The 26,170-nt window shown below is 42.1% G+C and overlaps 1 protein-coding gene across 11 annotated transcripts in view; it reads left to right on the forward strand.

Moving 5' to 3' along the window:
• The window catches only part of MTUS1 (microtubule associated scaffold protein 1), a 163,279-nt gene that overhangs the window by 103,776 nt on the left and 33,333 nt on the right, over positions 1-26,170 (forward strand). For 10 of the 11 annotated variants that reach the window (XR_011386321.1, XM_070068467.1, XM_051842585.2 and 7 more), the window contains one exon: positions 20,473-20,687. Coding sequence is in view for 10 of the 11 variants with exons in the window: in XM_070068467.1 (XP_069924568.1) it covers positions 20,473-20,687 (215 nt within the window). In the remaining variant the exon portion in view is untranslated. Of the gene's footprint in view, positions 1-5,827; positions 6,284-20,472; positions 20,688-26,170 lie in introns of those variants that run through there. The other variant, XM_008251068.4, reaches the window with a different exon arrangement.

Genomic DNA, 26,170 nt, shown 5'->3' on the forward strand with positions numbered 1-26,170 from the left:
AAGGGAACAACCAATAGCATGGAAAGACAATCTGTAGAATGAGAGAGAAATATTTGTAAATATGACAATGGACTGTTTGCCGGAAGAACTGAAATTAGGTTCTTGTACCCATGTTTTTCTTTGTAGTCAATAGCCAGGATGTGGGAACAACCTAAATGTCCATTAGTTGATAGATAGATAAAGAAAATGTGGTAGGGGCTGGTGCTGTGGTGTAGCAGGTAAAGCCACTGCATGCAGTGCCAGCATCACATTTGGGCGCTGGTTCAAGTCCCGGCTGCTCCACTTCGTATCCAGCTCTCGGTTATAGCCTGGGAAAGTAGTGGAAGATGGTCCAAGTCCCTGGGCCCCTGCACCTGCTTGGAAGTCCCAGAAGAACCTCCCGGATCCTGGCTTCTGATCGGCATAGCTCTGGCTACTGAGGCCGTTTGGGGGATGAACCAGCAGATGGAAGGCTTCTCTCTCTCTCTCTGTAACTGACTTTCAAGCAAATAAATAAAATCTTTAAAAAAAAAAAAAGAAAAAAGAAAATGTGGTAATCACATGTAATGGAATATATTCAGCTTTAGAAAAGAAGGAAATCCTGCCACATGCTACAGCGTGGATGAACCTTGAGGGCATTGTTAAGTGAAATAAGCCTGACATAGGACAAATACTGCGTGATCCTACTTAGATGAAGAATCTGAAAAACTTAAAATCATAGAAGAGAGTAGAGGGGTAGTTAGGAAATGGGAAGTTTATTTTGAGCAGGTATAAGCTTTGTTATTTGAGTTGAAAGAGTTCCAGAGATTATCATACAGTGCTGCACCTATAATCCACAATATTGCATACTTAAAAACTGTCAAAGGCAAATCTCATGATTTTAAAAGACTAAACACATACCCAAAAAAGAAAAATGAGTGGGTGGATAGAAAAGAGATGTGATAGGAAAAGCTAAGAAACAACAGAAAACGTTTACCAACTACTAACTAAAATGATGTGCCATCATTTCGGCCTTATTCCTTTTTTTTTTTTTTTATGAGTGTATTTATTTATTTGAGAGGTAGAGTGTAGACCTTGAGAAGGAGAGACAGAGAAAGGTCTTCTTTCCACTGGTTCAACTCCCCAAATGGCCGCAACGGCTGGAGCTGTGCTGATCCGAAGCCAGGAGCCAGGTGCTTTTCCCCAGTCTCCCTTGTGGGTGCAGGGGCCCAAGGACTTGGGCCATCTTCTACTGCTTTCCCAGGCCACAGCAGAGAGCTGTACTGGAAGAGGAGCAGCTGGGACTAGAACCTCATATGAAGCTCATGTGGGATGCCGGCGCCACCGGCAGAGGATTAACCTGTGCCGTGGCGCTGACCCCCCTGGGTTTGATTCTTGGCTCTGACTTGTGACCTTAGCTTCCTGCTGATACACCCAGGGAGGCAGTGGTGATGCCTCTTAGCATTGTGTTTCTGTAGGCACTTGGGAAACCTCGATAGTGTTCCTCACTCTCAGCTGCAGGTCTGGGCCACTCCTAGTGGCTGTGTGTGTTGAAGGCATAAACCAGTGGGTGATAGCCATCTCTCTCCCTCTTTCCCTATTAAATACATTTTTAAAAATAGTCTTTTAAAACTTTAGCATAATGTGATTCTTTTTGAAGTATACCAAAGCTTGTTAGCATGCCAGTGGAAAAACAACCATGATTTAAAATGTTGTGCAGTGGGGCCAGTGTTGTGGGGCAGTGAGCTAAGCTGCCACCTTCAACGCTGGCATCCTGTGTCAGAGCGCTGGTTTGAGTCCCAGCTGCTCTGCTTCCAATCCAGCTCCCTGCTGATGTGCTTGGGAAAGAAAGGAGCAGACGATGGCCCAAGTACCTGGGCCCCTGCACCTGCATGGGAGACCCAGATGGAGTTGCAGGCTTCCAGCTCCAGTCTGGGCCTGCCCCTGCTGTTGTGGCTATTTAAAAAGTGAATCAGTGGATGGATGATCTCTCTCTCCCCACCCCACTGCCCTGTTTCTCCATTTCTCTGCAATTCTGCCTTTTGAATAAATATAAGTAAATCTTTAAATAAAATTTTATGCAATCAAAGATAAAGAATATTGAAAGATAATATTCCTTCTGCAGAACAGAAGAAACAATAGCATGAGACAGGCAGGCTGGGGTGGGAGAAAATATTTAGAAGTGGTACATCTGATAAGGGTCTATCTACACAGGCAGTTGTACTGCCTGTGCTTCGGGTGCTCATACACACTGCTGATTACAACATCTTTGACACACAGCAAGAGTAATCTGTCTGGGAATCCCATTAATCAGACTAATTCCAGGAAAAAATTGAATTACTTATTTACTGCTTTTTGAAGAATTGTTGAGGGAAAATTACCAACAGCTTGAATGTCTTATAGATGTTGTTTAAGTTTTGTCAACTAACATTTGGAGGAAATGTTTGAGTCCATTAAAATAACCATATAGAGTTTTTTAATTCCATAGAGATAAGTATGAAGTTTTAATCTTATTAAACCTCTATTAAATTTGAAAGCCAGTTGCTGAGCTGTTAGGATATACAGGTAATTTAAAGTTTTTTTTTTAAATCATGCAATAAACGTGTGGGTTTTTTAAAAGCAATCATTTTGTATGAATTAAAAACTTACAGCTTTTAAGTTAAGCTCTTATTGTGGACATTTGGGGATTGAACCAGCTGATGGAGGATCTCTTTCCCTCTCCCCTCATTTGCTTACTCACTTTCTGTCTCTACATTTCAAACAAAAAATGAAAACACAAATTAAACATTTTTTAAAACCATAACAAAAGAGTGAAATTTTTTTTCTTTATCTGGACCATTAATAGAAGCTCAGCTTTTTGTTTTTGTTTTGGTAGGTTTTATGTGGAGCTATTCTAATACATGAGCTTTTACAATTTTTTTTTGTTCTGTCTTGGTGATCTTTGTGAAAACAAATCAGAAAATACAGGAACAGTGACAGCAAAAGATAAAAATTAGGCTTGTTCCACCTCCCGGCTCACTGCTGGCATTTTTGATATATATCCTTCAATATTTTTTATTTGAGATCCTACATACATAAAATTCTAAATCATGATTTTGTTTTCCCATTTGACATCCAATTACATGCTTTGTCATGATTCTTATGCTCTCATGCCTAGTTTTTATATATGTAAACTATTCTACCTTAACAATGAAAATGTGCTTACATTTTCCCGTTGTCCTTGGTAACCTCTAACGTGTTCTTAAATTAACTCCTTAAAAAACAGCAAAGGTGGATTTTTTTTTAGCTTTAAGTATTTGTCACATGTAATCTGATTTCAGGAACTACAGATAGTATTCAGTGATAAAAGCTAAACTAGTAGTGAATCACTTTTTTGAACCCATTATTTTGTCTTTGTGCACTGGAAAGTATATATATTATAAAAATAGCTGTAACCTTAAAGTAGCTGCTTTCATCAGTCATTTAAGTGAGTAAAGAAATGGAAAGTGTGTAAGAGTATCTGGGAGAGCAGGTGCGAGTGTTAGCTGTTAGTGGGTTCTAAGGCTCCCCTCTGCTTTGATGCGCTTGTGCTAGATGGCCACCAGGGGGCAGACGCTGCATGGGAAAGAATCGAAACCCACCAAGCTGTTCTTACTTAAGCTTTGTCTGGTGTGTACTGTACTGTATAAACAAGAACTACTTTTGATATTTGACTTCTCCTTGTCACTGTTTATCTTTTTCTTTGCAATTTGTTGCTGTGCTGTTAACACCATTTGCTTATATGTGGTATAGCATAGAATAGCTCAAGTACAAATTTTAATAAGTGGATTGCTAATTTCTTTTTTTGGGTAGTCCAGGTTAAAGGATTTTTTTTTTTTTTTTTTTTTTGACAAGCAGAGTGGACAGTGAGAGAGAGAGAGAGAGAAAGGTCTTCCTTTGCTGCAGGTTCACCCTCCAATGGCCGCCGCGGCTGGCGCGCTGCGGCCAGCGCACTGCGCCCATCCGATGGCAGGAGCCAGGTACTTCTCCTGGTCTCCCATGGGGTGCAGGGCCCAAGCACTTGGGCCATCCTCCACTGCACTCCCTGGCCACAGCAGAGAGCTGGCTCGCTAGGCTAATCTTTCGCCTTGCGGCGCCAGCGCACCAGGTTCTAGTCCCGGTCGGGGTGCCGGATTCTGTCCCGGTTGCCCCTCTTCCAGGATCTCCCTTTTAACAATGATAATTTAGAGTTTATTATGACTCCTATATACAGTGGTGGCATGTCCATTTTAGCTAATATCATCATTTGATGCTCTTCTTCTATTTATAACTTTGATGCTGATAGATATCTTGGTTTTTGCGAAGTTTTTGGAGGTGGAGGAAGAGGTTATGGGATGTTTTTAATATTCAGAATCTGGGCTGGCACCGCAGCTCACCAGGTTAATCCTCCGCCTTGCGGCACCGGCACACTGGGTTCTAGTCCCGGTTGAGGCGCTGGATTCTGTCCCGGTTGCCCCTTTTCCAGGCCAGGGAGTGCAGTAGAGGATGGCCAAGTACTTGGGCCCTGCACCCCATGGGAAACCAGGATAAGTACCTGGCTCCTGCCATCGGATTGGTGCAGTGCGCCGGCCGCAGCGCGCCAGCAGCGGCGGCCATTGGAGGGTGAACCAACAGCAAAGGAGGACCTTTCTCTCTGTCTCTCTCTCTCTCATGGTCCACTCCGCCTGTCAAAAAAAAAAAATTTTTTTTTTCAGAATCTAGGGGCAAAGGTGCTTCTTGTTAGTAGTAAAACCATAATAAAGGGAAAAGGCACACCTAGATGTAGCTCTTCTTGGTTTCAGTTCCTTGGTTATTTGTTGCCATAGGTGTGATGTGTTTAGAAAGTTCCTTGTGTGTGTGAGTGAACAAGCTGTATCTTTCTCATAGCAACCCTGGACAGCTCATGGAGTCCCCCTGAAACATGGCCTGACACAGTAGCTGGGGCCCAGTGAGGAGGAGAGGGGATTATTCAAATTTCCTCTCCTGCCTGTGCCATCCCTCTTCACGCCCTCGATGGTTTTCTACAAGAACCACTTTTCTGTTATTTGAATACCAGTAGTTGGGATGTTTATGGCTAACAATTTCAGCACTTATTTCTGAGTCTTAATTTTTAGAAATCTTGGAAATAGACATAGCTCCTATTTTATGTTAAAACTTTTTAAATGTTGAGTTCAGGCTCTTCTGTTGTAATAGGATTTGCCCGATTTAAGTGACCACATTGCTGATGTTAATTTTCTAATAGCAATTATATTTCACATTCTTTTGGGTTTGGGCATCATATTTGCATGTACTTTTATAGACCACTGTGCTGAAGTAAAAATTAATAGACACCAGTACAAGATACTCAGACGTGTACCCTCCCCACATTGCTAGTCTTAGGTCACTGTGCAGACCGCCTGGTGTTCTATACACACAGGCGTTCCAGGGTTCATGTACAAATGCTGCCTGTGTGACGGACTGACTATACCTCTGGACTCTCGTGTTCCATGTGGGAGAGAAATGACTTCAACCTTTTACTGTTGGTTATTAGTGAGGTCCTCAAACCATGAGAATTAAAGTTGAACTTGAAAACCTTTTATCTGTAGCATTTTAAAATAGAAATTTTATCGAAGACTGTAGATGCTAACATTTTGCATTTTGTTGCTTTAAAGTCTTTTCTGTAGCTTTTCTGAGGTGTCATTTTACATGTAAAATATCTGGAAAGAAAATAAAACCTCTTAGTGTCATTCATGGGAATCTAAACAGTTAACAGTTTTAAAACCAGGTCATAAAGTGCTTTAATCAAATGTGAATCCCGAATTACTCCATAAGCATTAGGTACTGGAAGTAGTTAATTCCCTCTAAGGATCTTGCAAGCCCTTCCAGGATCTGTGACATTATTGGTGGTTATATAAAGCTCCTGAGACCACCCACTTTCTCCTCCCCTTTACCATCTCTGCTGGAAACCATAACAACCTCAGAAGCATGTGCAGGGTGATGTAACTCAGAGCCTGCTTGCTCCTGGGCTTGCTAGGAGGAGATTTTATTCGGAGGAAGAACATTGTCTTGGCGACATCTGGCTTGCAGCCGGCAGTGGCCAGAGGCGCTTGGCTCACCCGTGGGGCTTGGGTTTCTTGGCCCCGGAAGACTGCCCTGTTGAACGAGACAGCATGTGATGGTCCACGGGAGCTGCCTCGTCTGAGAAACCTTCCCAGCTGCTCCGAAGACATGTGGCTGTCTCCCAAGTTCTCCTTGTCCACCATTCACGTCCGGCTGACCGCCAAAGGCTTGCTTCGCAATCTGCGCCTCCCTTCGGGGTTTAGGAAAAGCACTGTTATCTTCCACACAGGTTGGTCTGGCGTGGATCTCTGTTTGGCGTGGCGCGGGGGCCATCTGGATGGATGTGCAAGTGTCTTACAGAGATTTTCTAAGCAGACAGATAACCGGGAAAATGCAGCTGTCTTTGATGTGAGAACCAGGCTTCGCTTGTGAAACTGAGCAGTTTTCTCCTGTGTCTCACTCGGCACCCGAGCGGATGGCACTGTAGCTGTGTGCAGGCAGGTGTGTGTGTACGTGCTTGTGTTTGTGGGAGGCACAGTCGTTGCCTTAGTGCGTCCTGAGCTCTTTCCTCTGTCACCAGCCAGATGTGTAAAAATCACCACCTGTTAAAGTCCGTGTTGCCTGGGATGATTTTGGAAAGAGGACATGACTGAATGAAGAGAATAGTCCTCTCTCCCTTGGGAAAGGAGATGGGATAAGGGGTTTCTATAGAGTGGTACCACGTAGACGCTTGCTGAGGTGGTGCTGGGTGGTTTTCACGTGCTGACAGATTTCTGTGTTCTCAGCACTTGGGAAATGAAGCATCCCCAGGCTGGGTAGAGAGCTGACCCATGAACCACAGTTGCAGCTTGCTTCCCAATCTTCAGAGCCAAAATGTTTTAGACCACAGAACAGTGCTCCCGATGTTTGTTTGCCCCTGCTTTGTATTTCCTATGCCCACGATGGGACTGCACGCTGGGCTTATTTTAGGGGTGTGTGATCCCACCTGCTCACTTTTGGAGGATCTGGTCGCCTTGGGCTGCTACCCCTGCTCTATGCGATTGTGATGATAATTAGCAACGAAGGCGAATGAGCCCAGTTTGTCTGTGAAAGCCAGGCGTCTGTGACATTTGGCTTGACGGCTGCATTGACGGTTGCAAGGTTGCTTAACAAGGATGCTCACGGAAGACTCGTCCTCTTGGTACGTGCAGAGTGTGTCAGCCCTCCTCCTCGGTCTTGTTTTTACCAGACTCACCTTTGTCCCTGGAGATTTTTTTCAGCTGACTGTTTGCAGTTTTCCCTTCCGTGGGGGCTGGTTCTTTTTTTTCCCAGCACCGCTTCCTCATGTTTCCTGGCTCCCCTTGACCTGTCATTGAGTTCTGCCCCTTTGCCGATGACTGAAGATACGGGAGGTCAGTGAGGTGGTCCTTCCTCTCCCAGCCCTAAGGCCAGCTGGCATTCTTCCAACCTGAAAAAAAATGGTGGAAAAAAATTAATCAAAGGGTGCCCTATTTTTACAACGATTTGTAGGATCTCAAATAGCTCCCCGTAGCTTTTAGTTTGAATGCGGTGGTGTTTTTAAATTTAACAGAAAGTCGAACAGTGCAGAAGGCTGTCCAGCTTGAAGGGAGCTGCTTGCTATCTCAAGCCCCCAGCCTACCTGGGGAGGCAGCCTCGCTCATGGCGGCTCCCATAGCCTTCCAAAATTTTCTGATCTTCTGCATAACTACGTGTGGGAACATACTACTATCTCATATTCTGTGTATTTTAAAGTTCGTGTATCTTGAATTTTTCATGGTTTCATACATGCCTGTTTCACTCCTTTTAGTCCTGTAACCTCCTATTGTTGAGTGAGCCATGATTGATTTGACCCATCTTCTGTTAGTGGGTAATTTAGGTTGTCAGTATTTTTGTGAAGCAGATAGTTTTCCAAGGTGACTTAAGCAAAAGATAGAAGGTTTGGATTACCTGAATTTAGTTAATAGTGATGTTTTAGGTACCTTTTATTTTCTTAATCTATATACAAATATTTTCCAACGTGCGCTTGATTGGTGTCATAATATTTAGAGCTACAGGGGGAACTGGTCTATCTTATTTTATGCCGGGATGCCTGAGGCCCAAACGAGTGAATTAACTTGCCTGAGGGCACACATGAAGTGGCAGAGGTGGGGCCAGGGCCTGAGACTTCTGTTTAGAATTTTCAGCTTGCAGATTGTCCAGCTGTGACTTTTGCTGTGATTGTGTTAGGCCCAGGGGGCAGTAGTGATGGGTTTTGTGATGGGAACCATTTTAAGATTGTGTAAAGGATATAATTCTAATCACCCCAGTAAGATTCTTCTGGGGGTTCATCCGTATTGTGTAATTTGGTGGCCTGGGAAGGCTTGGAGTAAGCTGGATACTGAAGCCGTGGCATCTACTTATCTAAGTGGACTGTAAGCAGTACCTCCTGTTTGCACCCTTAGTGAAGGAAATGGTGTTGGCTTGGATTCCAAGAGTCCGAGTCATAGCCTTGGTTCTGCAAGTAATTGAGAGATCCACCTATTCACCCAACCCCAGGGGCTACAAAATAAGGGAATGGGATCAGCTGATTTCCCAGAGTTCCCTTAGCTCAAATTTTGTTAAATTTTTGGCCATTTGTTGAAAAACCCTGGATGTATTGTGGTACCTGAAAAGTCATCCCCTCTGAGCAAACTCTGATTATCCTTACCTCCCAAATCCGGCTCATGCTCCTGCCTTACCTGTTTATCTTCACGACACCGTATTCCTTCCTTATCTGTCCTGAAACTTCAGCCACCATTGAATCATTGCCCCTCCTCGTTTATTCATAACCAGGTGGTTGCCAGGCTCCATGACTCCACCCTTGGGAAGCTCTGCTTGGTTTTATTCTGCCCACCACCCTGTTCAGGCATTATGAGGCTTCAGCATTTGAAATTGTTCTTACAAGTGAAAAATGGCCAAATATTGGCAATTTCCTATCAGCCAGACTAAAACTTGGGACTGTTTAAAAGGTTTTATGTGTGGTCTGTGCCACCACGCCTCCCCTTGCTTCCAGACCGAATTGAATATTGCAGATGCATTCACTCACTTCGTAAATAACTATGGGCATGTTCTGTGGGCCAGGCACGGTGCTACGTGCTGGAAGCATAGTGAAGACTAGGTTGCGTGTGGTCCCTGCCTGCACACATGGACTGCTCTTAGCAGGTGAGACTACCTTGATCCAGGTCTCCCAGAAGTTCCTTTACAGTTGGGACCTCATGCTCCTGGTATATGGGATTAGCCAAGAAACAAAAAGTGCCCGAGACAGAAACCAGTGTGTGAAAGCCTGGATGTAAGGGAGCGGAGGGGCCCTTCAAGGAATCAGACTTGTGATATTTCTGAGCAGAGAATGTGATGAGAGTGGCTGGCAGGAATTGAGGCCCAGGGAGGAGAGGCCTTTTCCTTGGCCGGTGTGCATCTGGTGTGTTATTACGTGACACCCACTGACAAAGTGTGCTATCGGACCCAGTGGTGTTTCTGCGTGATGTTACAGGACCTCAGTCATGTAGAAAGACCTCAAGGGTCAAAGAGCAATGGGCGAAGAAGTCTGAAGGTGACGTCACGGATCAGCCCACGAGCTACAGTACGCTTAGGTAGTAAACTCAGTTTGTTTTTTACCTTGACGTTTTCGTTCCAATTGTGTGAGTCAGAAGAGGGAAAAGAATTTTCTAGATACAAATGCTCCTGGCCACTTAGAATCTAGTTTTTTTTTTTTTTTTCAATAAGCTGGAAATACCTGTGTTTTGTAGTTTGAATAGTGCTATTTGAAATTCCACAAGTTAATGGTGTCTTTGACTAAGTGAAGGCAGTTTACCACACACAGAGTTCTTTCTGCTGAACTGCTAAGAATAAAAATGATTACTGTAGCAAAAAGCAGTGGTGGACCTAAATATCTACCTAGGAAGGGCAGAAGTAATATTAGAACAGAATGTTTTCATTTAGTTAAGGTGGCTTTAAAGAGCGACTTGACTAGATTTTCATTAAGAGCCAGATAGGATGTTAATCCATTTGTCTAATCAGACAAAACCCTCATCAGCTTAAGGTCTTCTATCTGGTATTCACTGTTGAGACTGTGAAGCTGCAAGCAAGACTGCTTAGTGAAGCAGCAGCTCATCTGTCCCCTGCGTCGGCAGCGGGTGGGATCTGCCGAGTGCCTCAGCCCCGTCAGGATCAGCATCTCTGCTGCTGTCCTCATGACTGTTGCTTCACAGTCACACCATGGCTCCGCACTTGGGCTCCTGGCAAGAGATACAGAGAAGGGATCTTGCCAAATCACTTAATCTTGCATCTCAGGGGCTGAGTCACAGTCACGTGGCTCTCTCTACTGTAAGGGAGGCTGGGGGCTCGAGTGTTTGAGTCTCTGGAGTACCAGCAGGTAGAAGGGGGTTAGACCCCTGTGACAGGGCCCCCAGTCCAGTTGTCACTCAGTTGCTGATGTTGGCTGTTTTTAAATGAGAGAATATTACTCAGATTGAATCTTGCAACAGGCCTTGCTGTTTCCTTCCTTGCCGTGATATGAATTCTTTTTGGTGGTGATTACGTATTTTTAATTATTTCAGCCAAGCTTTCAAGTTGTCTTGTTGTTTGGATGTAAGTCTTGATCTCTTAAGTGAATTAATATTCAGCTATAAAATAATTTGAGATGGAATGTTCTCAACTTTAGATATGTCTTTTAGAATACTTAATATTTTATTAGTTACATGTGTGATGGGTATACTACTAAAATATGGGCAAATAAACTTGTGTTTCTCTTTGATATTACAAAACATGGAAATCAGTAGAGCCACTTAGAAAGCTTTCATAAAAATATGTATTAAAATTATATTTAAGAAAAGATTCAATTACTTATAAAAAAACAAATCAAAAGGGCCAACTTCAAGAACAATGCATGTGATGTATTGATTCTTCTTTTCAGCTTAGTTGCAAGCATTCTTGAACATTTTGGTGGCTTCTGGCCACATCAATAAACTTTCACTAAGAACTGGTATCGTGAATGGCATTATGCTAAAAATACTTTGTTGTACATTGATAGTAGGCTCCTGTGGCTAAAGCCATTTTATAGCTATAGCTTTGCTTTCTTGTGAAAGCCTGCCCTTTCATAGATTAACACTTTCCTGCCTCCTTAAATAGAATGCTTTAAGAGTTTTTTTTTTTTTTTTTTTGGTTATATGTCAGATTTTGGTAACTTTTTAAAAATAGACTGCCAGTAATCTGCTATTTGCTGTTTAAGGTAGCTAAAGTTTTACTGCACTAAATTGTGTTTTAATGTATATTTTCACACAAAAATGGAAAGTACACCATAAATGATGATTTGGAGTTGGATTCAGAATACGAAGCATAGTAGTGTTTATCATGAGGAGACATAGGAGGGTTATGACTGGATCAATAAATACTTACTGAATTAGAGCAACTAAAATATCCCATTCATTGAGTTTTGGTTAACATAGAATCACTCTAAACATTATATATATATATATATAAATTTATATATATAATATATATTTATATATTATATATATTTATAAAAATATATATTTCATATATATAAAATGATACCTAAATTATGTTATGGTACTAAAAATATTTTATTAGTGTATGCCTATTGTTTGCTTTCATAGGTAAAAAGACATCAGGTTGTTGTATGTGTATCTAATATGAATGACTTTTTTGAATCTTTTGAGGTGATACTTAGGATTAATTAACACACGGGGTCCCTTTTACCACCAGTAGCATTCAGATGGCTTTTTCAACTGGGTAGACTTTCTGTTGTTCACCGGTGGCCTGAGTTCTAGGACCTCTTCCTTAAATGCTGTTTCACCTGCTTAGTGTTTTAAGAACAATGTTGTCTTTTTATCTACCATTTGAATGAAGAGGCTTCAGAAAGTTCATGGAAAAATAGAATTAAAAGTAAATACATTTTGCTGTAAACATTTTTGAAATCCATGCATTATGTTTTTATAATGCATTTCTGTGAACTTTTTGAAGACTCCTTGTATGCATGGATTGCAAAATCTTTTGCACAAAAATAAATTTGTCCTATTCCATGAAATTTTTGCAATACCCTTGTATTATAGATATTCCTAAGGTCTAATGTTTTGACTAATTTTATTTCTATTGTAAAAAAGTCTATTTTCTTTAATCAGAATAGTGAGATGTTTTTGCACACACTTGGGTATGCCTTGATTCAATCATGCTCCTTTATTGGGGATGCTATCACACAAAAAAATATTTTATTACACCATGACCTGCGAGGGTTAGGGTTACCATGTTTGCTTTTGGATCACTGGCCCCAGGGTGTGGCCTCACTGGCAAAATGGTGGCATCACCTGAAGAGAGGGGCAGGTGTTGTGGCAAAGTAGACTAGGTCGCTGCCTGGGATTCCTGCGTCCCATGTCTGAGTGCCTGGTTTGAGGCCTGGCTACCTTGCTTCTGACTCAGCTTCCTGTTGGTATACATCCTGAGAGGCGGCAGATGTGGTTCAAGTACTTGGGTACCCACCACCCATGTAGGAACCCGTGTGGCGTTCTCGGCTCCTGGCTCACCTGGCCCAGCCCGGACTGTTGTGGGCATCTGGGGAATGAACCAGCAGTTAGAAGATGGTTCTCTCTCTCTCTCTTTCAAATAAATAAAAATAATTTTTTTTTATTTACAGAAGGGACAGCACCTAAAGCTATACATAGTGAATGCACTAGAGGCAGTAACTGCAAGAAGGACCTTGTTTTGAAATAAGCTCCTATTAGTGACAAATTTTTGGGTACTGTATTCTGCCAAATGTTAATCTTAAAAGGACACCTACTTGCTACATGTTGTCACTACTGAGATTTTAAAAACAATTGCTTGGCATATGCATATTTTGTGATATTATTAAGCAGTTTTTTGTGGCACCTAACAAAACTGGAAAGTCAAAGTTCTTGTTAAGATAAAAACAAAAAATAAAGGTCCCTATGTAGGCTGGTGGTTAATATTTTAAGGATAAAAACTGGATAATTTGTATAGTAATAATAAAGGAGGGAAAAGCCAGATTGAGCAGCCGCTAACAGCACCCAGCTAACATCTGTGGGAATTTGGTGGATAATATTTTATATATATTTATTCATGTTTATTCTTCCTCCAGTGTGCTGTGCACCAAGAAAAGACCTGGATAATTTGTTCCAATGCAGCATGAGCAAGCATAACCCATTGTACTGGGTTTCTACTCTAAGTTGAAATGAAAGTTAAGATTTTTAACATTAAAATTCATACCCTTAGTGAAATTTTTTATTACATGCTTACAATGAAAATACTTTCATTCCATATCTTTGGCATATTAAATGTTAAGCTAAAATTCCATCACTTGCAAATTTTGGTTGTGTAATAGTTTTACAGTAGGTTATTTTTGTTTGTCATCGAGAGGCAGAGAGAAAAACAGAGACAGAAATCTCTTGTCTGCTGGTTTATATTCCCTGGAATGCCTGCAACAGCCAGGACCAGTCTGGGCTGGACTGGAGTCTGGAATTCAATCCGGATCTCTCACGTGGGTAGAAGGGACTCAACTACTTGAGCCATCATCTGCTTCCTCCCAGGGTGTATGCTAATAGGAAACTTGAATTAGAAGCAGAGTTGGAACTCAAGCTCTGCAGAATGGGATGTGGGTGCCCCAGGCATAGTCCTAACCAGTACTGGAAATGCCCACCTAAATGGTGTGCTCTTTAGGGCCACTTTGAAACCAATGCAAAGAGCTCACATATTGAGATAGGCCTTTAGGTTATTTAGAAAGCCAGCAGACTGAGGGAAAGGATGCCTTCTTAAATTACTTTGGAATGCAGTGTTTATTTTTTAATTAAATGTTCTTTGTAGTGCATTTTAGATACATGAAAAACTAGCCCCCCCCACCTTGTCAGCTACATGGATAATATTCAAAATCATTTGGATTTATTTTAAGGAAAAATTTTGAAGCATTATTAACCCCAAACATGAATATTCCTTCTACTCTGCAATCTGCTTTTAAAATGGGGGGGGGGGGGAAGCAAAGCCTTTTAGGTGTACTACAAGGCATTGCAGTAATTACAGTAATTACAGTAATGAGGAATTTTAAGTGCTGGAATACCTAAGTGTCCCCTCTCCCAGGGGCTGGCTTAGGTCATCTCAAAGCTCTCTCTGCTGTGCCTGAGCTTGAAATGTTTTATATTAAGTAAATGTCATTTCTACTTGGAAATAGGAAAATATTGTGTCTCCTAAGTTATAATTCCTGTTAACTATGTTAGAGGAAACCAATAATAAAAGGAACATTAGAAAGCTGTATACATGTTTAAGCTAATTATTGATGACAGGAGTAGTAATCATTTAAATAGTTTGGTGAGATTGTGCAGGTTACCCTGGGTTCACTGTCAACATGGCTACTCCTGCAAGGCCCATGGGTGTGAGTTCTCTTTTGTGTTGGGGGCAGTCTTGGTGAACAATGGGAAATAGCTGACTGCTAAGCAAATAATTAAATTTGAGAAGCAAGTGAATGTAGAACAAGCTATTTTTGGAAACTTAAGAGCAGAATGTGGGGACTGGCATTATGGTGTAGCAGGTAAAGCTGCTGCCTGCAACACTGGCATCCCGTATGGGCACTGGTTCATGTCCTGGCTGCTCTGCTTCTGATCCAGCTCCCTGTTAATGCATCTGGAAAAAGCAGCCGAGGATGGCCCAAGTGCCTGGGCCCCTGCCACCCACATGGGAGACCCAGATGAAGCTCCTGCCTTTGGCCTGGCCCAGGCATTGCATTTATGGCCATCCGTGGAGTGAACTAGCAAATGGAAGATTCTCTCTCTCTCTTTTTCTCGATCAAATAAATCTTAAAAACAAAACAAACAAACAAACAAAAAAAACAGCATGTTAGACAATGTCCTAACACTTTCCTTAACACATCCACCACAAACTCTGCCCTCGCCATCAGCCCCACATGCTCATCTGCTCATCCGCATGTTAATTTATTTCATGTCTGCAAACCAGCAGCTCATCCTGGGTGCCTCTTGGTCCACTTGGCGACACAGTCCTGTTCTGCCTATGAACACATGGCTCTTCCCTGCCTGCTCTCTTGGCCCTTGACCCAAGTTTCCTTTCCTGGGCCTCCCTCCAGGATTCTCTGCTTCTCAGAGATTTTCCTTCCCCTGCCTCCAGACCTCTGCCCTGGACACCTGCTTATGCCCCAGTTGTTTCTGGCTGCTGTGTTGTGATAGCTGGGCATTGGGTTCTTTGTGCCCCAGTGCTATAGTGTTTGGTGACTCTGTCTGCCAAGTAGACAGGCATCCACCCAGACTACTCTGACACCCCTTTCCTGCAAGCCCCCGCATCTAGGTGTTCCTCTACCTGTCTTCCCACTACACTGAAACAAAATTCTATCATCACATCACATTGCCCTTGTTGCTGTTACACAACAGTTCCCTGAAAGCAAGAATCAATTGGTTAGGAAAGCAGCCCATGGACATTTGCAGAATGAGCAGTTGTCATTTGGGTAATCCTCTCACATCTGGATACTCCCTCATTAGCAAACATATTTCCCAGTAATTCCCATCCCCCTACTTTGTTTTTGTGAATATAGCAGGATAAACACCCACCGTCAAATGCTGAAGAAACGTTGACTGAGAAAATTTGTGTATAGTTGGCCTTTTAGGGCTTTTAGATATGTGGGTTCAAATTTAAGCTGAATGAAAGAAATGGGCTGTCTGTCCAGGCTGCTGCGACGTGTTCAGAGGCCCCTCATCAGCTCTGAGTCTATTGCCTATGTTTCAGTAACCCACAAACCTTACTCCATGCGGTGGGAAGCACATACCCCTGGTGGCACCTTCATACAGGCAGGGGATACCTGAGGGTCAGATGGAAATGTGACTCAGCAGATTCTTGGTGTATCTGTGTGTCCCTGTGCACTACCACACTCGATGTGCCTCCCTCCGCTCCCCAAGGAACCAGGGCAGGTGCACCCTCACCATGGCAGTGCCATTGTGGTAGACGATGTTAAAGAGTTGGTGAGGGAGTGAGTAGATCCATGAGTATACCAAAAGCTAGGCAATGTTAGTTGCTAAATTCTGTGTCCAGTTTTGTGTTTTGTGGTATGAAAGGTGAACTGCCTTACTAGGTCTTTTCTCTCCCTTGTTTTTAGTAATCTAGAAAACTAGCAGCTTCAGCAAGTTTATGATTTGTTTGACCTTAGGGTGAATGTATCCTGAGCCACAAATAAATGATGGTGGTTAGTCTATGTCTTAATGGTTCTTAAAAAAAAAATTGAGATTTTAAAAACAATTGCTTGGCATATGCATATTTTGTAATATTATTAAGCAGTTTTTTGTGGTACCTAACAAAACTGGAAAGTCAAAGTTCTTGTTAAAACAAAAAATAAAGTTGTCAGACTACTTTAATTTTATTTTAATTGTGGTGTCTGAGTAGAAAGAACTAAGAGAACAGTGTTACCCAGCTATTCTTTGAACTGAGCAGATGTCTTTGATCTAGGGACTCTGTGTCCCTGATGGAGATTTCAGGTTCATTAGCATGGATCCTGGTCAGCTGGGATCACAGGTGATAGCTTATCTTCCTGAGAGAAATCTGCATCTTTGTAGAAGTTAACATTTAATTTTCAAGCCTCGCATTAAATTGATTTTCTGCAATCAAAACATATCCTGCTAATGGTTTTAACAAGCAAAGGGTATTATGGGTGTAAATACAAGCTGCATTATCAACATGGTAACATGTTGATCAATAGGAGAGAAGGGTGTTGTTTGTTCCTAGGATGCCACTTTGGTGTAAGTAATGAGTCCTGTAGGATTTGAGAAGACCCATGGATTTTTAGCATTATGAAGCAGCCTTAGGGCTTTGAGCATCACTGGAGATTTTTGCATCCTCTCTGGTCTTCAGCTAGGCCAGACACGAGGGGAGAGGGAAAGATGCATTAACTGGGTCATCGGCTGCTTTGCGGTACAGTTTTGTCCTGAGGGAGCACAGGATATGGAGCGGAAGATTGAGGTCATAGCGTGCTTTTCTAGCTCCAGGTGGAGGGCAGCCTGTGTGTGTGTGCGTGTTCAACTTTGAAGACATGTCCTTTTTAGAAGAATCCTATGTCTGTACTTCCCTTCTTAGTAGTAAACCTATTCTGAGCAGTCACCAGCAAAGCCTGCATTATTGAGATGCCTGTCTAGCTTCCACAAGGAGGAATTTTGAAGATTAGTTTTCTTGATGGCTAAGTAGTAAAGATTTAAATGCATACTCAAAATTATTGTAACCATCCTTTAAATATAATTCTATTTACTTTTATACCTTGATGCTTAATTTAAAAAAAAAAATTGAGAGGCAGAGTTACAGGGAGAGAGAGAGAGACAGAGAGGTCTTCCATGCGCTGGTTGGTTCCCCATATGGCCGCAGCTGCTGGAGCTGGGCTGGGCTGATCTGAAGCTGGGAGCCAGGAGCTTCCTCCAGGTCTCCCACATGGGTGCAGGGGTCCAAGCATTTGGGCCATCTTCCACTGCTTTTCCAGGCCATTAGCAGAGAGCTAGATTGTAAGTGGAACAGCCAGGACAGGAACCAAACCAGTGCCCATGTGGAATGCTGGTACCACACGTGGTGGCACACTACTGTGCCACAGAACTGGCCGGTTGATATTTAATTTCTGAATAGATAATGCATTTACCACATGGCTTAGGTATAAAACATGCTTTAGGACACCTTTTGGTTTGTTCCTGTTTCCCTCCCTGAAAAGACAAATATCATTACTATTTTTATGTGTATTCTGGATAGTCTTGTTGCATGTTTATAAGCACAAGAAAAAAAAGAATCTTAAAACATTTACCTTTCAGATTTTGTAAATAATCGCAGCATAACCTGTTTTTAAACTCTGATAAGTGACAAATAATTCCATGAATTACTAGAAATTCTAGAAAGAGAAACTTTATTAAGGACTCAAATGATAAAGCAGTGTATCATTAAGTAAATGAATTTTTAAATTTAGGACTAGTAGGATATACAGCAATGACACTAGCCAGGAGAGTGCATTTATATCTGTGGATGTTGCAGTAAATTATAGATGGCCAAAGAATTAACAGATTTTTTTCCATTTGTAAGAAGTTACATAGCACAGAGATGTTTCAATAGGTTTGCTAAAATGCATGATCACATAATAAGCTTGACTATATTAGAGGCACATTTTGTTAAGATTTGCATAAATACTGCATAGATATTTTTCGTACGTACCCCATTTAGGCTCCATACCCCCTCCACTTTCCAGAATGTGTGGGAACAGCAGTGGAGACTTGGTGTCAGAGGCCCAAGTTGTGACTTAAAGCTGTGTGCACTGAGGACAGCTTCACCTTCCCTGGCCAGGGCCATGGGGAGACTCAGAAGAGGGAACGTTGTGAGCAGTCCAACACTACGTGATTATCATGATCAGTGTTAAATGCAGATAGGTTTCCAAGAATGTCTAGGAAATGGCATAAAATAAAGGGATACCAATCCCCAATATTTTGACAATTTATCAAATATTTCAATTATTTCTCAATATAGGAAGGGACTCTGATAATTTGTTCCTTTGAGACTATAACATTATGACAGTACTTGTTATCTTCATCTGCTATCAAAGTGGTAATTATTGATCAGGAACTATTAATAATTATTGCTAATGGAGAATAATGGATAAATACTTTCCCTCTGAAAGTATTATTGAAGCTAAATGAGTATCATGGTCATTTTAGAACTGAGAATGATCCAATATTAATTCAGATCTGAGATGTTTGATCATATCAAGCAACCATAGGAAACAAGGCTTTTTCTCTGGTTTTAACTTAAAGAATCTATCGAGTGATTGTTGCCGTTGGTTCTTGCAACACTAATACTGATGCTTTATTTTCCTTCTGGCAATCACTGTTATAACTTGCCTTTCCCTGAAAATTTTGAGATTATTACTAACTGCTTAAAGATCATCTTAGATTTGTTTGTGTCTCAGAATGTGGATGTCATAGGGAATGCCTATCAGATAAGGAAACTATTTTTTTTAGCTTCTGTCACTTTTTTTCTTCCTTCAGATTTAGATTTGTTCTGATTATTTGGCCTGTTTATTTCAAGAAGCTTAGCAGTTTCCTGTTTTTCCAATTCTGTTGGACGTTTAAAGTGACTGAACCATTGGAACAGTTCCAAAACTGAGCAAGTTTTCACTTAAAATAGAGTAATTCCGAGGGCATAGGAAGTGAATAACTACTTAGCATAGCATCTTGGATGAATTTGGAGTATTAGTATTTGCCTTTTAAAAATATTGAAGTCATTATTACTCCTGAGGGAAGCTTGTGTTTGATAGAAAATAGAATAGCATAGTCAAGAAGGTGGTACCCTTAACAGGGAACTTAGTGGGGCAGATGTGAGTAGAATTTCAATGTTTGTACTGATTTATTAGAGATCAGGGAGTGAGTCGTGTGCAGTGAAGGCCTTGGATTATCAATGGAGATGAGTCATGGGATTCTTGTCTTCCCGCAAGAAAGAATTCAGGCGTGAGACAGAGCAAAGTAGCAAGGCTTTACTGGGGACAGGTCATCCATCAGAATGCAAGGGACAGAGAGGGCCCAGTCACTCAGACTGGGGAAAGCAAGGCCAGAGGCTCAGTGGAGAGTGAGAGGCTTGTAAGGGAAGGGTCCAGTTCTTTCCCACCGTTTCTCTTTACCTCCTCCCCCTTCTCCAGGACTAAGGGTTTGCTGAGTGTAAATTAGGACATTCCTTCCCTGGTTTGGGGAGTCCTCCTGGCACTAGGCAAAGGAGCTTCCCTAGGGTGCCCGCCTTGGAGGAAGGATGGAATGGTTTTATTGCTCAGTGTTACCAGGCCAAGTAACCCATCTGGTCCTGGGGAGAGAGAATTCCCATGGCGGGGAAGGGCTGGGACCACTTGGAAGGTTATCAGTGTCTGAGCAGGACTTCAAATGCAGATGTTGGGCTGCTTCCAAAATGGGCTTCTGCAGATTTCTGCCAGTTCCTCAGACCCTCCCCCCACCCCAGGCTAATTTCTAGCTTCGTACCTAACAGAATGACCAGGTTGCCAGCAGGGGACCCACGAGCTGTGCAGAAGGAGAGAAAGGCACTTAACATCCAGTCACTGAGGGTTTTTCATCAGCGTGTGATCAGAACAGTGCAATACTGATCACAGCCCAGTTTCTCTACCAATCTAAGTGGGAAGTTAGAAGCTATGAAATCAACATCAGTTTGCATCCATTTTTCCTTTTCCTGAGTTGCTAAATCTATCTGCTTCATGTTCAAAATCCCCTGCCCCACATAATTTTGAAGTCAGAACTAAAGCCATTGTCTGTGTTTATGAATTCCAAACGTAGAGATCTTTGATTAATTCCAGTTGTCATCCATGTGTGCTCCTTACGCAAACATGACTTAAATGCATTTCTGTGGTTTTTGAACCCATGTGGTGGCGATTATAAAAATTAACATCGCATATCTTCATGCCTGTATTAATTCCTTTCGCAGTTGAAAAGGGCAGGCAGAAAAATTCCAGAAGTTTATGCATCCAGACGCAGACATCTCCAGATGCGCTGTCCACTGAGAGAACGCTTGAGTTGGCGCAATATAAAACAAAATGCGAAAACCAAAGTGGATTGATCCTGCAACTCAAGCAGCTCCTGTCCCGAGGCAATGTCAAGCTTGAAGCCCTGGCAGTTGTGATCCAGCGCCTCCTTTCCGAGGTAAGGACCCGCACCTTCTCATCACCTCGTGCAGGGTTGAGGGCAGGGAGACCCCAGGCAGGGGTTGGCCATGGGGGGAGTTGGGGAGGGATGGTACTCACACTGTTGTCCTGTGAACATGTTCAAGTTTTTGGTGGAAAGATCAGACAGGGTTCATCCAGTTATGCCGTCTTCCACTTGATACCAGAGTCAGTCCCTAGAAACATTTTCTTGATAAAGTTGGTGCTCCGCACGGATAGCTACCCAGATTTAGCTCACCACGATGGGAAACATGTGAAGGGTGGGCATTTGACCTAGCAGTTAGGGTGCCTGCATCCTGTATCAGTGTACCTGCATTCCACACCCTGCTCTGGCTCCAGCTTCCTGTTAATGCACAGCCTGGGAGGCAGTGGTGATGGCTCAAGAAATTGGGTTCCTGCCATCCATGTGGGAAACCTGGATTGAACTCATGGCTCCCAGCTTGCAGGCCGTCAAGCACATTTGAGGGAATAAATCAGTGGTTAGGAGCTCTCTCCGATTGTCTCTGCTCTTCGTGTCTCTACTTCTCAAAGAAATAAATTAAAATTTTGAAGGAAAAAAAAAAAAACTGCACCTTACTGAACACATGCAGACATTTTTCTTGTCATTCTCCAGACAACACAGTACTGCAAATATTGATGTAGCTTGAATATTGTGTTAGGTATTGCATGTCACCGACAGATGACTTAAAGTGCCTAGGTCACATGCTACCCCCAAGCTATTGGATGTGAGAGACTTGAGCATCCTCAGATCATGGGATTTGCGGGAGTCCTGGAATCTGTCGTCCACGGACACTGAGGGATGACTGTGCTTCCTTTTCTCCCCCAGCATCTCTAGGTTAGATGCCAGCACCAAAAAGATAATTACTATTGTGCTCCTGTATGTTCTAGACCTATTTTTGCATTGACATCTTTTTATCCCACTTAAATTGTTGTCTAAGTATATGTTGCTTTCCATATAACGCTTAGTCTAATACTTTGAAAAATGAGATTGTCTACATTTATTGACTACATATAATGACTCCCAGAATCATTATCTGGAGATTCTTCAGAATTTCCACCCATTCTTCAAGTAATCTATGGTACAACAAAAACAAAACAGAATTTCTTTGTTTTCTTACCCTTGCCTGATAGTTCACAGGAATGTTAATTCAGGACCTGGTTAAAATTCATTGAGGAAACTAAGTTTACATGAGCATGTGCTACCGACATAGCAACAAAAACTGCAGTTATCTTGGGAAATCTGGGGTAAGAAGATAACTTGAGTGCCACAGATTTTTTTTTTTTTTTTAAATGTACTTGATTTACTTGAGAGAGCTCCCAGTCACTGATTCACTCTTCAGATATCCTTTACAGCTGAGGCGGGGCAGGGCCGGCCTACATCTGGGAGAGCAGGGAGCTCAATTCAGGTCTCCCATATGGGTGGCAGGAATCCAATTACTTAGGCAATCAGCACTGCCTCCCAGGGTCTGTAATAGTAAAAACTGAAATTCCAGAGGCAGGAATCGAACCAAGGCTCATGGAAGGATGAGGGGTGTGTTAAATGTTAGGCTAAATAGCTGCCCTTAAATATTTTTTAATCACAATTTTATTTTTTTAAAAAGTTATTTATTTGAAAGGTAGAATTACAGAAAGGCAGAGGCAAAGAGAGAAGTCTTTCATCCGCTGGTTCACTCTCCAAATGGCTGCAACAGCCAGAGCTGTGCTGATCCAAAGCCAGGAGCTTCTTCGGGGTCTCCCACGCAGGTGCAGGGGCCCAGGGACTTGTGCCATCTTCTTCTGCTTTTCCAGGCCATAGCAGAGAGCTGGATCAGAAGTGGAGCAGCTGAGACTCAAACCGGCCCCCACATGGGATGCCAGCACTGCAGGCAGCAGCTTTACCCGCTACGCCACAGCACCAGCCTCATTAATCACAATTTTAAAGATGGCAACCTGGCATCTCGAAATTAGGAAACTTTAATTTGATTGTTCTGTAGCTCAGTTCAATTCAACAAATTTATGACTTCATAGTGACACCACTGCAATGTGGTTGCCTATTTAGGCAGGGCAGACAAAAGTGACTGAGACTTGTTCTGTGACTTTGAGGGGCTACCAGGCTGGAGATTTTTGATAAATGTGATGGATGCTTTATACCTTTATGTGTGTGTAAAATTTGGAGGGAAAGTGGATACATTTGCTGAGTAGTATGCTTGCTTCTCATTAATAGGTTAAAAGGGAACTCAAGGGTTTATATAAGCATGTAAGCTACTTTGGAAACCATGTAATATATTAAATATAGTGAACAATTTGTTTTTCTTATTAGACATAAATATCAACTTTTTTTTTAAGATTTATTTATTTATTTATTTGACAGGCAGAGTGGACAGTGAGAGAGAGAGACAGAGAGAAAGGTCTTCCTTTGCCGTTGGTTCACCCTCCAATGGCCGCCGCAGTCAGTGCACCGCGCTGATCCGATGGCAGGAGCCAGGTACTTCTCCTGGTCTCCCATGGGGTGCAGGGCCCAAGCACCTGGGCCATCCTCCACTGCACTCCCTGGCCACAGCAGAGAGCTGGCCTGGAAGAGGGGCAACCGGGACAGAATCCGGCGCCCTGACCGGGACTAGAACCTGGTGTGCCGGCGCCGCAAGGCGGAGGATTAGCCTAGTGAGCCGCGGCACCAGCCTCAACTATTTTTTTTACTGCATCCAGACTCACAGCCCCATCTGTTGCTGTTTTTCTTCCTTTCCCACGTGAAATAGTCATCCAGTCCCGTGAACTGTCACCCCAGTGTTGACCCTTTCATCCTGCCTGTGCCATTTCTGCTCATACCATCATCTCTCAGACCCTGGGTACCCGTCCACCAGGTTGTGGTAGCTGCTGCTCAGCCTGCTTTAGGCTTGCACTCTTTACTCTGTAATCCACCCCACGCTGTGCTAGCAGCTTGTTTTTCTGAAGGCATTCCAGTTGCTGATTAAATCCACTGTTGGTTTCCATTGTCTATAGCTGAACCCTCCAGTATGGTAGCCACTAGCTTAATGAAGCTGTTGTGTACCCAAATGTAATCAGTCTGAATTCAGACGTATGGTAAGTGCATACTGCGTGTGAGTCTCAAAAACTTAGAGTCAAAAAGATGGGTAAAATATCTCAATTTTCATATTAAATATATTGAAATGATATTTTGTGCATATTTGCATTAAATTAAATATATTAAAGATCTTTTTCATAAGCTTTTAAAGATATGGCTACTAGGAAATTTAAATTATATCCATGACTCACATTATAAATTGAGCATCTCTAATCCAAAAATTAAAAATCTGAAATATTCTAAAATCCAAAACTTCCTGAGCACAAACATGCTACAGTAGAAAACTCTACACATGTAGGTTTGTTTCAAACACAAAAGTATTAAAAATATTGCTTGAATTACCTTCAGCCTATATGTAACAGATATATTTGAAATATGCATGAATTATGTGTTTATAATTGGGTTCAAAATATTCCAAATCAAAAAAAAAATTGAAAACTCCTCTGACCCCAAGCAGTAGATGCCCAATCTCTATATTTCTTTGAGATGACTCTGTGTTATAACTTGAATTATAAGGGTGTCTGTAATTTGTCATCAGCTGCCCTTTTGAATATTACTCAGATATTCAAGTTGTGTATTTAGGAGATGGAGGAGAAGAATTTGTTTACTAAATACCAGAAATTGTTATTTACTTCATTAAATTCTCACCAAAACCACAATCAAATACAAATGTTGAACCATAGAGTTACTGAGTAACTTTGACCGTCATCAGACAGCCAGCAAGTGGAGGACTGGACTTAAACCCAGACCTAGGACACGGTGAACTCGCCATTTCCCGTGAACTGCCTATACTTTTTCATCCTCTGTTCAAGTACTGTTACTAGGCTACTGGTCTTTTCTCTAATAGCTGCATGTTCAGATCTCTTAGTGTGGCATCACATCACTACCTGCATTTAATTTACGTGGATTCACTCTACCAACAACCTAAGTAAAAAGGCAAATGAAGGCAGTGTTGCGTTCTATGTCCCTAAGAGAGCAAAGCTCCAGGAGCAGAGTCCTGATGGAAGCAAGAAGTCTGCTCTTCTTCCAGCATCCCCTTCGTCTCTGAATACCTCTCGAGGCGTGAACACTGTGCTCTCTGCAATCCCACTGTAGGAGGATACTTTTCCCCCACAGAGCCTGGCCCCTCAACTCAAGCCAAACACTTTGTCAGGTACTCAGTGCAGAAGCAGTAGGTCCAAAACTAGCAGGAGAATTCCTGGGATTGGATACACTGAGTGATGCTTTGTTGGTCTGCAATGTGGCCAGACTCTGAATGAATTTGCAGGATAGTTTCACAGTATATGAATTTTGCCTTACACTTCAATTTAGATCCTAATACCTATGTAATTGTGGCTCCACTGAATACAGCTCAAAACCTCCCTTTTTTAATGAAGACTTTCCTGGAGCTCCATGCTCTATCCACGCTCTGATGACGGGGTAATTACTCTTGTACTTCTCTTTCATTCTCTCTTCTATATTATAGGTATCCATTTCATTCTTGCTTCTTAGGTTAGGAGTTTCAGTGAGAGCAGGCTATGCATCAAGTCCTTATAAAACCACCCCGGCATCTGTAGTGGACATACAGTGCACACTTGTATGAACAAGTGGAATCCCAGATATAAGATGAACATAAAGTCTTATGTAAATGTTCTTTGCTCTTCTTCTCTTTATTTTATAATTAGTCAGCAAATATTTAGTGATTGCCTAATGTGTACAGGGTACTGATATGAAACAGTTGGAAAGTAGAGAAATAACTAGGAGAAAAGTTAAGCAATTAAGTTCCCTTAACCCTTTAGTTCTCCCATACCCATTATAGAAGTTTGTGTGTGCACACACATATTGCATACTACATATGTGCACTTTCTAAAAAGATGTATTTATTTGAAATGCAAAGTTAGAGATCTCCCATCTGCTGGCTAGCACTCCAAATGTATGCAATGGCCAGGGCTGGGCCAGGACAGAGGCAGGAGCCAGGAAATGCCGCCTGGGTCTCTCACATGGGTTGCAGGGGCCCAAGCATTTGAGCCATCTTCTGCTTTCCAAGGTGCATTAGCAGGGAACTGGGTTGGAAGTAGAGTGGTCAGAACTCAAACTGGTGTTCATATGGGATGCTGGCAATGCAAGCAGTGTTTAACCCATTGTGCCATAGTGTTGGCCCCAGATGTGTATGTGTATATTTTATGTGTAAATATGTATGTGTACATATATATAGATGTGCACATACACAAGTGTATCTTTCTTCTTGCTAACCTTTAGAAAATGGTTTTGGAGCATTAGATTATAGGTAAATGTAGCTGATTATAGGAAATTCTGGACACATCACTAACCCTTTTGCTGCAAGTCTATTTATTTTTTTATTTTTTTTTTAAGATTTATTTATTTTTTTGAAAGTCAGAGTTACACAGAGAGAGAGAGAGAGA

This window comes from Oryctolagus cuniculus, chromosome 2, assembly GCF_964237555.1.
Source record: "Oryctolagus cuniculus chromosome 2, mOryCun1.1, whole genome shotgun sequence".
NCBI classification, from domain to species: domain Eukaryota; kingdom Metazoa; phylum Chordata; class Mammalia; order Lagomorpha; family Leporidae; genus Oryctolagus; species Oryctolagus cuniculus.